The 12,581-nt window shown below is 52.8% G+C and overlaps 1 protein-coding gene across 1 annotated transcript in view; it reads right to left on the bottom strand.

Annotated features, from left to right (window-relative positions):
* The window catches only part of SLCO2B1 (solute carrier organic anion transporter family member 2B1), a 62,764-nt gene that overhangs the window by 37,009 nt on the left and 13,174 nt on the right, over window positions 1-12,581 (bottom strand). Inside the window, exons 2-7 of the mRNA XM_079788721.1 lie at window positions 12,209-12,339; window positions 10,513-10,650; window positions 8,083-8,245; window positions 4,471-4,707; window positions 4,130-4,228; window positions 1,341-1,519 (exon numbers count right to left, since the gene is read on the bottom strand). Coding sequence (XP_079644847.1) covers window positions 1,341-1,519; window positions 4,130-4,228; window positions 4,471-4,707; window positions 8,083-8,245; window positions 10,513-10,650; window positions 12,209-12,339 — 947 coding nt within the window. The remainder of the gene's footprint in view (window positions 1-1,340; window positions 1,520-4,129; window positions 4,229-4,470; window positions 4,708-8,082; window positions 8,246-10,512; window positions 10,651-12,208; window positions 12,340-12,581) is intronic.

Raw genomic sequence — 12,581 nt, 5'->3', positions numbered from 1 at the left:
CTGCTCTGAGAAGGAGGCGATATCATATATTACAGCAAAAGCATATGTAAATGCACCACCCTGCCACATTAAGTAGAATTATTCTTGCTGCAAAATATTCAACATGTTTTTTTATAAACGTCCCTTTGAAATTAGAACTACTTATCAACAACTGACTTAATTTATGCTTGTGATTTATCACCAATGACTTGCCTGTGGAATAATTATATATGTATATTATATTGTATATGTTATACATATGCAGGTCTCTGTCCCCCGTTCCTGACGCAAAGCTCCTAAAACACTTGTAAACAGGCGTGCTAGGAGAATTGTTTGTTCTAATATGTAGTCTTTGGCCCTGGTTCTGGACACACAGCTCCTAGGATCTTTGGAATTTCCTGGGTTGATAGGAGCATCGTTTGTTTTGAACAGAAGACTTTAGTGGAGTCCTAGGTGAGGGCTGGTCACAGAAAGACCAAGTGATGACGAGAAAGTTGAAACGTCAGCCCCATCTTTCCATTCTTCAGCGAGGGGAGAGGGGCTGGGAACGGAGTTAATAACTGATCTCGCTACTTGATGAAGCCTCCCAACAATGTGGGCGTGGGGAGCTTCCAGGCCAGGGAACGCATCCACCGGCTGGTGAGTGACACACCCCAACTCCACAGGGACAGAAGCATTGGGGACCCTCGCAGACCTCGCCTATGTATCTCTTCATCTAGCCGTTCATCTGTATCCTTTATCATACCCTTTATTATGTAATAAACTGATAAACATGTTTCCCTGAGTTCTGTGAGCCATCCTAGCAAATCACTGAATCCAAGGAGGGCGTGTGGGAACCTCTGATCTGTAGCCAAGTTGGAAAGAAGTTGTGGGGAACCTGGGACCTCCTCCTTGTGATTGGCCTCTAAAGCAGGGCAGTCTTGTGGGACGGAGCCCTTAAGCTATGGGATCTGATGCTCTCTCCTGGTAGATAGAATGAAGTTAAGTTTTAGGACACCCAGCAGATGCCGCAGGGAATGTGGTCACAGAAGTATATGTGTGAGTAAAGGAGAAACCCAGGAGTGCTATTCCTTTACACTCCCATACTTGGGGAAAGAACACAACGAATGCACAAAATTTCAGAGCATAATAAAATTTGTGATCTTGGGCAGGTCACTTCCATCTCTGGCCCTTAATCACCTCAGCTGTGGGAGGGGCAGGAAACGCTCCCTGCTTAGGGATATTGGGGGGATGCAGTGGAACAACAGGAGTGGCTTTGTAACTGTGCAGTGCCCAGGAGGGATGAAGTTTAATGTTACATAGGAGGACACATCAGTGGGGTCTTGAGCCTGGACCAAGGTAGAGACATAGAGGGAGCTTACTTTGCTGACAATTGCCAAGACCCTTCGCCGGAAGTGAAGTTCATCTTTCTCCTTGGTCATCTCCCTGGGGAAGAAGAAGTAGGGGGTGGCAGCCAGGGCCACGGCGACAGCAGAGATGAGGAAGCCCAGCCACCAGGCACCCACCCATCGGGGGTCCTTCGAGGTCAAGTTGATACCACCTGGAAGAGAAGACCATGGTGCTATTAGGTTCAAGATGGACCCTCGATTCTTGGCCACCACCCTTGGACTGACCTCTGAGACATAAGGTTGGCTAGGAGGGAGTCAGGAGACCTAGATTATGATCCTGGCGCTGCCATTTATGTCCTGCATGACTTTGGGCAAGTCCCTGACCATTTGGGCCGTGGCTTTTTCAACTGCTGAAGCAACGTGTGTAATGGTCAAGGTCATGGACTTTGGAAATGGGCTGCTGGGTCTGACTTCCATTACTAACAGAGCTTTGGGCAAGTTACTTAACCTCTTTGTGCCTCAGTTTCTTCCTCTGTAAAATACCGATATTAGTAGTACGTACATTGGAGGGTTGCTGTGAGAATCATAGAAATAAATACATGTAAAAAGCACTTAGAATAGTACTGGCACACAGTATGTTCTATATAGGTGTTTGCACTTCTCCATTTTCCTGTTACTATTGTTATCATTATTAAACTAGAGGCCCAGTGCACGAAACTCGTGCATGGGTAGGGTCCCTAGTGGCTGCCGTCTGCCAGCCAGGGCCTTCCTTTGTTCCACGCTGCCCCCTGGTGGTCAGTGCATGTCATAGTGAGTGATCAAACTGCTGAGGGGATACTTTGCATATTAGGTTTTTATATATATAGATTGATGGTTAGGACTACTCTTGTGGTTCTCAGACATGCAGGATGATTAAAATCACCAGAGGTGCTTATCAAAAATACCTGGTCTGACCTAAAACTAACTTAGAAATACCATGGGGTGGGGTGGGAAGGTGACCAAGGAATCTGTACCTTTAACAAGTTCCCCAGGTGATTTTGATCTTCCACCAGTTGTAATTAGGACTAGATTATCCCAGATAATCTGGATAATTGTCTGGAGTGCCCACATCCCCCCATCAAATCTCTTGACCCCAAGGCTGAGTTGGATTCCTCCTCCATCAATTGCCAGTGTATCTGCAAACACTTTATAATAACACTAGAGGCCCGATGCACAAAATTCGTGCAAGAGTAGGCCTTCCTTCCCCCGGCTGCTGGTCCCAGCTTCCCTCTGGCACCTGGGACCCGTGCTTCCCCAGCTTCATCCGGAAGGTCATCCAGAAGGACATCCATTCTAATTAGCATATTACCCTTTTATTATTACAGATGGATGCAGCCCCATGAGTCAGACTGGCTCCCAGGTAGTTGATCCCGAGCGCCTCCTGGGCAGAGGCCAGGGTACACAGTTGGCACTCAGCAAATGTGTCTGTAAAGCTGGGAATGGAGTTGGCTTTAGCACCGATGCCCTCATCCACTTACTATTCCCCCAGTTTCTGTGCCAGGCTGGTGAGAGCTTACATATGTGTCTCCCCAACTCCTCCACTTCTCACATACCAGTCTGTGCCTGCAGCGGACATGACCCACCCACCCCATGAAATTCCCCAGAGAGAAAGAAGATACCAGGAATTCACATCTGTCTGTGGCGGTGCCACATCTGCAGGATGATGCCAAAAGAGCTGGGGTGTGTCTTAGGAACCTAGGGAGGCCTGATTCCCACGAGTTATACTTCAAGAGAGAGAGAGAGCAGAGTGCCAACCAGAGGTCCCACTTGGCTCCCAGGCCCAGTTTTCTAGCAGAAAGGGAGGTGTGGTGGGGTAGGGCGGGGCTGTCCTAGTGACTCTTGTTCAGAGCTGCCCAGACCTGTCCTGGCTGGAGGCATCATTGAGCAGAACCAGAGAGCAAGAGCAGAATCTTCATGTCCACCTAATTGTATATCTATCACCTGAGGCTTCTAGGGCTTCCTGGGAACTCTCCAGGTAAGGGACAGGACTTCTGAGCAGCAGAAGGCAGAAGGCATAGCTGGGGCTCGGAACTGCTTGGTGTGACAAGCAGGCGGCTGAGATGCCCACAGTGACCTGTTCTAAAAGGAATGTTTTCCCACTCCCCACAGGGCACCAGAGCGTCAGGACCCCCTCCCCCCCAAACTCCTCCCTCTTGGTTGCCTTCATACCAAGCTCCAGTCCCCCTGCTTGGCCCACTCTGACCACTACCTGGGTCAGAGACCACTGTTCCCCAAATGGTGCCCTCGACACAGGTCCCCAAACTCTGAGGTGGTCAGAACTAGAAGGGTCCTTAGAGGCCACCCAGTAAATTCATCAGAGAGAGGCCCAAGGGAACTGAGTCCTGCTCCAAACATTTTCTCTGACGCGCCAGTGTCCTCTCTGCTTCACCTGGGTCTTCTCCCCCTAACGATGGGAGCTCCCCGAGGGCTAAGAGAGTATGCACCCCTGTCTGCCCACAGGGCTGGGGACCGGGGGGACTCAGGGATGGAACAGGGTGAAGATGTGATAACAACAGTGACAACAATCCTAGTTCCTTATCTCGTGGCGCTTCACAGCTTATCTCCGTCATCCCACTGGATTCTGATTGCACCTTTGGGAGGTAGACAGGACAGAGGCTATCTCAAAGATGAGAAGAAAGAGAGGTTAAGAAGCATGTCCAAGGTCAGCGGAATTGCTGGGATCTGAACCTGGACTGCCTGGCTCAGTGTCTCCTGGGAGACCAGCAGTCAGTTAGCTAGCATCCATGTGCCCCCAGGGACAGCTGTGTACCCTTGGGGCTCACCTTCTGGCATTCGGTCAATGTCCACATAAAGGCGCAGCATGAGGCCACCCAGCCCATAGGCCATGCCTGGCCCCATCATCGTCACTGCAAACAGGAACCCTGCAACATAAAACCTAGGTTAGGCCATTCTGACCCTGGCTTCCCTGCAGGTCAGTGCCCGCTGGGCAAGAGCAGCCTATCTCCCCGGGTTGAGCCCGGGAAATTTCCCAGGGCTACTCTGAACTTCCACTGGCCACATGGGACAGAGGCTAGCCCCCCTGGCCCCCCTCACTCCAGGCCTCTGGTCCTCCCACCTGAGCCTGGCCCTCCCTCAGAGCCCGGAGGGTGGTACCACTCCTCACCGAGGTAAAGGGGAGAGTTGTTGTCATGGGCAAAGTCGTCGATATAGGAGATGCCGAAGGGCTGGATGGGCACACCGCCCACACCGAGCAGGGTCTGTGCCATGAACATGATTCCCACCGCGGCCAGATGCTGGGTCTCCGTGTAGCTGGAACAGCTACTGCCATTGGAGGGGGCCGGGGCAGGGGCCGAGGTTGTGGTCAGGCACAGGGAAGCCTCGAAGTCCTGTGGCATGTCCCCTGGGAGGTGATAAAAACATGATGACAATAGCGAAGGCTTTTATACAGCACTTCCTGGACGCAAGGTACTGATCTAAGAGCTTGTGTATTTCCATCACAACAAACCTCAGGGAGGATTGCTCTCATTACCCTGAGTTCACAGGTGAGGAGACTGATGCTCAGGCAGCAACTCGCAAGGGTGGGGTCAGGATCCGAACCCAGGCAGCCCGGCTTTGAGTCCTCGCTCTTAAACCACCCTATGCTACCTTTCTGAGCAGAGGTATGTGCTCTCGCGTGGGGTGGGGCTGTCAAAGGAGGTCGAGTTTGAACTGGGTTGAGATGAACAAACAAGATTTTCCAGAAAAAGAACTTGGGGAGGGCTGTTCCAGGTCACAGTGCTTTGCAAACCCGGGGCTTCGGAAGTTCAGCACTGCTGGCCCCAGAGTGTGAGGGGGCAAGGCCAGGGCTGAAGGTAGGGCTGGCAGGGGAGGGATGCTGGGGCTGGATTGTGGAGGGTTCTAGGACCCTTGGCCTTCATTCTGAGGAGGGCTCAGTGTCAGCTCGGGACACAGATGTAAAGTGCAGTTAAAGGGCATTTCTTAATTTAGTACCAGACATTTGTTCCCTGTAACTAACCAATATTTGGTGAGCAAACTTAAGACCCTCATGCTATTATTATCCCAAATATGGGTGCAGAAGTGGCCCTCCCTCTGCGGCCTGTCCAGCCCTTTCCAGGAACTGGGGTTGAGGAAAAGCTGCATGAACCAAGGTTAACAATCCAGACATTCCATCTGTGGTAGGCAGTTAGACAGACATGAGCAGAGCGAGGACAGTGGGCCAGGTACAGAAGGTCACCAGGGCGGAAAGCCCCAGGTGCCTAGCAAAGGATAATTGCAGGGTGGGACCTTGCCCCCAGGGTGACCTTTCCTCCCCTAGCATATCACTGGTCATGAGGTTTGGACCCCCTCACCTCTCCTCCCTAGAGTTAACATCTCCGCCTCAGTTGTATTTCAGCTTTGGGCCCAGGAAAGAAACAAAACCAGACCAGCGACCCCATGGCTGACCTCAGGACCAGCTGCACTGGATAATGACCCCCTGCCTTGGTGCTGGCCAATCAATCAGTGGAGACCGGGCCCTGAAAGGACACACCTGGAAAGCTGCTGAATGTCCTGTTAAGATCATCCCCTGGGAATTAGTGTCCTGATAAGAGGCGATTAGGACACAGACACCCATGCAGGGACAGCCACCGGAGGACACAGGGAGGAGCCAAGGAGAGGCCTCAGGAGAAACCAGCCCTGCGGACACCTTCGTCCTGGACTTCCAGCCTCCGGATATGGGAGAGAACTTCTGTTGTTTGAGCCGCCCAGCTGGGGTAGTTTGTCAGGGCAGCCCCAGTGAGCTAATCCACTCCCCAAGCTCCTGAAACTAATCCTCTGCTCTCCAGCGGGGCTTTGCTGGCTCCAGCCCACCTTGACCGACGACCAACTGCTTCTCATTTTCCTGACCTGACTGTGACCCCTTCAAGAGCAAGGGCAAGCCTCAATTTTAAGTCATCAAACGCTTTTTTGGAAAGGGCCAGATAGAAAATACTGTAGTCTAGCTGGTGTGGCTCAGTGGTTGAGCATCAACCTATCAACCACGAGGTCCCGGTTCAATTCCTGGTCAGGCACATGCCCGTGTTGCAGGCTTGATCCCCAGTGTGGGGCTATGCAGGAGGCAGCTGATCCATGATTCTCTCTCATCATTGATATTTCTATCTCTTTCTCCCTCTCCCTTCCTCTCTGAAATCAATGAAATATTTATATATATAAAAGCCTAAGTGCCTGTTTTACCGTTTGACCTTTCAACCGGTAGCTATGATACGCACTGACCACTAGGGGGCAGATGCTCAACGCACAGGCATGGAAACATGGAACAGACTGATGAATCTCAGAGGGAAGGGGGTTGGGGGGAGGGCAGGAAGAAATTAACCAAAGATCTTATATGCATACTAGACGGCCAGATCCATGCACTGGTGGGGTCCCTTGGCAATCTGGGACCCTTCGGGGGATGTCAGAGAGCCAGTTTCACCTGATCCCCACAGGCCAGGCCGAGGGACCCCACCAGTGCACGGGCCTCTGGTATATATATATGTATATGTATATCTTCCCCTGGGACCTCCCATAAAATCTCCACCCTTAAACCCTTAGGAAGGAGGACCCAGCACAGCTCTCCCTCTGGGGAGCATGCCTATGCCTTTCCCTTTCCTCCTCTCGGCCTTCTCCCTCCCCACCATGTGTTACCATTACCTTCCTCACTCCCAAGCTCCAAGGGCCCATCCTTTACCTCCATAACTTATTTCCTAAGCCCATTTCTTCTAGGATCAGCAACCTCTGTGATTTACCAAATAAATGTTCTCTTACAGCTTTGGTCTTGGCTCTGAATTCTTTCCTAGCCAGAACCCCAGTACCGAGGTTGCTAAACCCAGGTCTGGTCTGACCCCACCGGTCTAACACCTGGTGCCGTTCCCGCCACCTACAACACATCGAGGCTGCCTGAGCTGAAGACTGTGACCCGTTTCAGCCCTCTGAGCCTCCATTTCCTCATTTTTCAAAGGTCTCCTACTATGGAAGTTCTACAGAAATGGAGAATTCAGAACCAGAATAATTCAGTAATTCAGAGCAAGGGTTCTAGGGCCCGGCTACCTGGGCGTGTCACAGCTCTGGTAGCTGTGTGCCTTGGGGAAGTCCCTCCCTCCCTGAGCTTCAGTTCCCCTGCTTGTAAAACAGGATGATAGCACCTGCTCAGAGCGTTGTAAAATGCGGGGTGGTGGGTGGGTGGATGGGAGAAAGAAGGAATGAGCAAAGAAGGAATGCTAAGGCTGCTTGGGTTGTTCTCTAAGGGACAGGCGACCAGTAGGCCTTTGACAAAAAATCCCAGTGGGCTGAACAGGGGCTTCACTATTCCTGTCTGAAATTCTTTCATTTTTCAGTTTGTTTCTTCACTCACTCATTCTTTCTTTCATCAGCCTCTTGGCTTCTTGTGAAGATTAAATGCATGAATACATGCAAAGTGCTTAGAACAGTGTCTAGTCTAGTGCATAGTAAGTGGTGTGTGATACTGTGATTATTCCACAGGCATTGCCTGAGGACCTACTACTGCCAGGCCCCAAAGCAGACTGTGGTGTAAATTTGCCTCAAAAGAAGCAGTGACATACAAGACTGGCCCAGAGAGCTTTGCCCCAGGACCGCACCCTACCCCACTCCCCAGGACCAAGCTGGGATGAGGGAGGCAGTGGGGGTGGGGTGGGGAAGTGTCCTGGGAAGCAAGGCCAGAATGAAGGCCTGGGGGTGGGCCCTGGTGCACTGTAATGCTGCCCCTCATGTCCACCTCCTGCCCAGCCCCTCCTGCTCTTACCGGGGCTGGTGCGGTCGTAGTGGTATGGCTCCGAGATGAAGTGTGGGACGGTCATGAGCAGGCCCGCCAGGGCCACAAGGATAGCCCCGCAGCCGATCAGTCGGGGCCGGTGTACCCTGCTGCCAAAATAGCTCACAAACACAATCAGGGCTGTGTTCCCCACCTGCAGAAGGATGAGGGGACCCATTAAAGTGGAGTAGAACCCAGAGCTGGAGGTCTACACCATCCATGCCTCTATCGCCAGCCCCAGTGTTCCCATCTGTATAATGGGCTAGCAGACTAAATAAGAATCAGATTCTGGGCCCTCCTAGGAAAGGCCCCACTACCCTCTTAGGGGAGAGAAATGAGGGCAGAGTGGACACGGTTAGAAGTTCAATTCCATTCTGGAACATGGGTTGGATCCCATATTACAGCGATGTTCAACAGGTGTGCCCCCAGAATTTTAGTTTATGAGTGCCATGAGATGAAAAGGTTGAAAGTCACTGCCGTATTAGAGTATGAAGGGGGCAGTCAAGGAAAGGGGTTTTGATTTCTGAGATGTCATGAGTGAGAGAAACAAATAACGATGACTAAGGCTTGGAATTTTGAACCTTGGAATCAAAATCCTAGGATATGGGCACTGGAGGGGACAAGAGCTTGAAAGTAAAAAGCAGGCCCTTCTGTCAGCATCTGTATCCCACTCTACTGCTTCCTGGCTGCTGACTGTGGGTGAGGTCCTCACCACGAGCCCCAGGCTCCTTGCTGGAGGAGTGGGGCAGTATCAGTAGAGGGCTGGGAGGAGGACTGACCCTGAGAGGTGTGGTAGGCAGTTAGACAGATGTGAGCAGAGCAAGGACAATGGGCCAGGAACAGAAGGTCACCAGGTGGAAAGCCTAGCAAAGGACAATTGTAGGGTGGATTTGGATAAACTGCTTTGCATGGATTTGGAGATCAGAGAGTCCAGCTGTGCCAGCTGCTCCTCCACCAGATGTTTGGAGAAGGTCATATGGTTTGGACCCCCTCACCTTTCGTCACTAGAGATAACAAGAAGGCCTCAGTTGTATTTCAGCTTCAGGCCCAGAAAAGCAGCAAAACCAGACCAGCGACCCCATGGCTGCCCTCAGGACCAGCTGCATTGGATAATGACCCCCGGCCCTGGTGCCAACCAATCAGTGGAGACTAGATCCTGGAAGGACACCTGGAAAGCTGCTGCGTATTCTATTGAGATCTTCCCCCAGACTTCCCCTAAAATCTCCACCCTTAAACCCTTGGCTGGAGGACCCAGCCCAGTCTCCCTCCCAGGAGCACTTCCTTACTCTTTCCCTCCCCTTCTCCCCCTCCTCCCCAGGCGAGTTACCATTAGCTTCCTCACTCCCAAGCTCCAAGGGCTCTTCCTTTACCTCTAGGACTTGCTCACTAAGCCCATCTCTTCTAGGAATTACCTTTTCTACCTCTGTGATTTACCCAGTAAATGGTCTCTTATAGTTGGAGTCTTGGCTCTGAATTCTTTCCTGGCCAAAACCCAAGCACCAAGGTTGCTGAACCCAGGTCTGGTCTGTCCCCAATGGTCTAACACCTGCTGCCCTTCCCGCCACCTACAACAGAAGGACAGCCACTCTCCACTGTATAGATGGGACACGGAGGCCCAGAGACAGTGGCTTGACCAGGGTCCCAGAGCTAGGCAATGACTTCCTCTTCCCCTCCCCTGAGGTCTGGAGGTGTGTCTAAGGGACATCTGGGAACACTGTGGAGCTGGCAAACTTGGTTTGGGAAGAACGTGACACATCACCCAGCGGGGAGAGAAGTTCACAGGAATCTGCTGGGGCTGGGGAAGTGAGAGAGACTTCTGGACAGTGGCCTTCTCCAGACATCTGGTGGGGGAGCGGCTGGCACAGCTGGACTCTGATCTCCAAATCCACACAGAGCCGTTTATCTACTCCTCCCTGACGGTTGGCCCCAGAGGCAGAGGCCCTGGATCCCTAGACAACTCTGAGGTCAATACATCCTGCTCTGGTATCAACCTCTCCCCAACCACCCCAAGGTTCCAAAGTTCTGCCTCTGATCTAACGTAACCCTCTCTCACTGCCGTTGAAATGACTTCCTCTGATCCTTTCCTGGGACAGACAATAGCCAGGTGCCTGAAAGGGAAAGGGAATCAAAGGGAGAGGGGTGGATATGGGGACAGTGGCTAGCTCTAAAACAGCCCCACTAAAGGGCCCCCCAAGGCAGGATTGCCTATACTGTGACTGTACAGGAAGGGGAGGTCTTCTCATTAGGCCTTGTCCTAACACGTGGCTTGTCCCTTATTGGCCAAGACAACGCTGTGATGGGGTAGCCTGCAGGTCCTGGGAGGGGAAGGATGTATGTTGGACCAGTGAGAGAGGAGGATGGGGGTTGGTGGGAGTGCGAGTCTACCTCCCCCCAATCCTGTGGCTGGGGCAAAGCCAGTACCTCATTGAAGGCAGCCAGCAGCCCCGAGGTCTGGCTGGAGAGGCCAAAGCGTTTCTCCACCGTCGAGATGGAGCTCTTGAGGTAGCCGGAGATCATGAGCTGTGCCAGCTGCAGCAGACTGTGGCACAGGACGAAGAACTGCCGGAGGGAGGGAGGGGACACAGCGATGCAGTGGGCAGAGGGACAGGGAGACAGTGGGGAGATAGAGGCGCGGGGAGACAGAGATGGGGTTGGGGAAGGAGGAAGAGTAAGGCCATGAGAGGAGCAAGGAATAGAGATGGGGAAACAGTGAGGGAGACATACACACAGGAGGAGAGAGTAAGGGAGAGTCAAGAACAGGAGGAGAGATGGGGAGAGGGAGAAGGAGGAGGAGAGGGAGAGGGAGAGGGAGAGGGAGAGGGAGAGGGAGAGGGAGAGGGAGAGGGAGAGGGAGAGGGAGAGGGAGAGGGAGGGGGAGAGGGAGGGGGAGGGGGGAGGGAGGGGGAGAGGGAGAGGGAGAGGGAGAGGGAGGGGGAGAGGGAGAGGGAGAGGGAGAGGGAGTTATTGGAGTAGCCATAGCTTCTCACACAAATGAAAAAGCTGCCAGGGTACCCTCAGGGGCCTGGGGTCTCAAGTAACCCACATGACTGAGAGTAGGGTCTTCCTGGGCCTAGACTGGTGAGAGGCCCCTCTGATCCTCAGAGCCCCTCCAGCTGGACTGGCCCACGTCCCGCCCCTTTCTCCTGGAAGCTATCCCACGTCCTCCTCCAACCCCCACCCACCTCCCCTCAGAGCTCCCCTGGGAGACAACCTGTACTCACCAAATCCCCAAGCTGCTCACCCCCCTCTACCCAGCCCCACCTCAAACATCCCCTCCTGCTTCCTAAAAAAATGGCAGAATTCCTAAGAGGAAAAAACCCTAGCCTCAGAGAATTAAAAAATAGAGGTTTTATGCCAAAGCTTAATAACATCCACTCTGTTCTTTTGAGTCTGGTGTCCCCGTGTACAACAAGGGCAATGTTTCCACACCCGCCCCACCCCACCCCCGTGTTACTGTGAGAACTAAATGAGATCATGTGGAGACAGCACTGGCTCAGGGCCTGGCACCCTGTAGGTGCCAGTGGGCGTCTGAATATTGAGGCTGCCTGTGCTGGAGACACAACTTCCCCTGTGCCACACAGGTTCAGGATCCTGGGCCCTTCTCTTTCCCTCTAGCCCCGTGGTCGGCAAACCGCGGCTCGCGAGCCACATGCGGCTCTTTGGCCCCTTGAGTGTGGCTCTTCCACAAAATACCACGGCCTGGGCGAGTCTATTTTGAAGAAGTGGCGTTAGAAGAAGTTTAAGTTTAAAAAATTTGGCTCTCAAAAGAAATTTCAATCGTTGTACTGTTGATATTTGGCTCTGTTGACTAATGAGTTTGCCGACCACTGCTCTAGGGAAACGAGAGGTAGAGACACTGGTCTCCTATCATCACAGAGCAGCCCCTTTTTCATTTCTGGAAGAGGGGAAACTCATGCTGGGCATCTTCCATGTGCCCCAAACCAAGCTAAGTGCTTTCCTAGATCATCCCTTTGATTCTCACAGCCACCCATTCTGCCGATGAGGAAACTGAGGCTCAGGAAGGCAGCAACTTGCTTGGTGTTACACAGCCGGCAAGTGGCAGAGATTCCTCTACCAGGTTTGGGTGGCCCTGCCGCGGCCAGGCCCTGAGAAGTACCTTGATGCTGTGGAACACACTTGGCCGCAAGTCCCGAGAGTCTGGGCTGGCTTTGTCCCCAGCTGTGTCTTCTGTGCCCATCACGGCCTTGGTGTCCTTGTCTGGCATCTGGGGCTCCATAACCACTGGCCCTGAGGGACAGACAGCCAGAGGGTCAGAGTGAAGATGGAATCCCAGAGAACGGCCCTGACCCAGGTAGTCCACGGTATTTCAGGGGTTGGTTAGGATCTGAGAGTCAAAGCGCCTTCAGACTCCCGAGTCCCAGGTGCTAGAGGGTGTGTACTCCTTGTGCCCGCTTTGGCCAGATCCTGCCTGGGACCACCTATTTCACACCTTCGTCCCAGTCCCAGCATAAACTTGCCTTCTAGGGAGA

This window comes from Cnephaeus nilssonii (assembly GCF_951640355.1).
Source record: "Cnephaeus nilssonii genome assembly, chromosome: 13".
NCBI classification, from domain to species: Eukaryota; Metazoa; Chordata; class Mammalia; order Chiroptera; family Vespertilionidae; genus Cnephaeus; species Cnephaeus nilssonii.
This window is presented reverse-complemented; position numbering and strand designations above follow the sequence as displayed.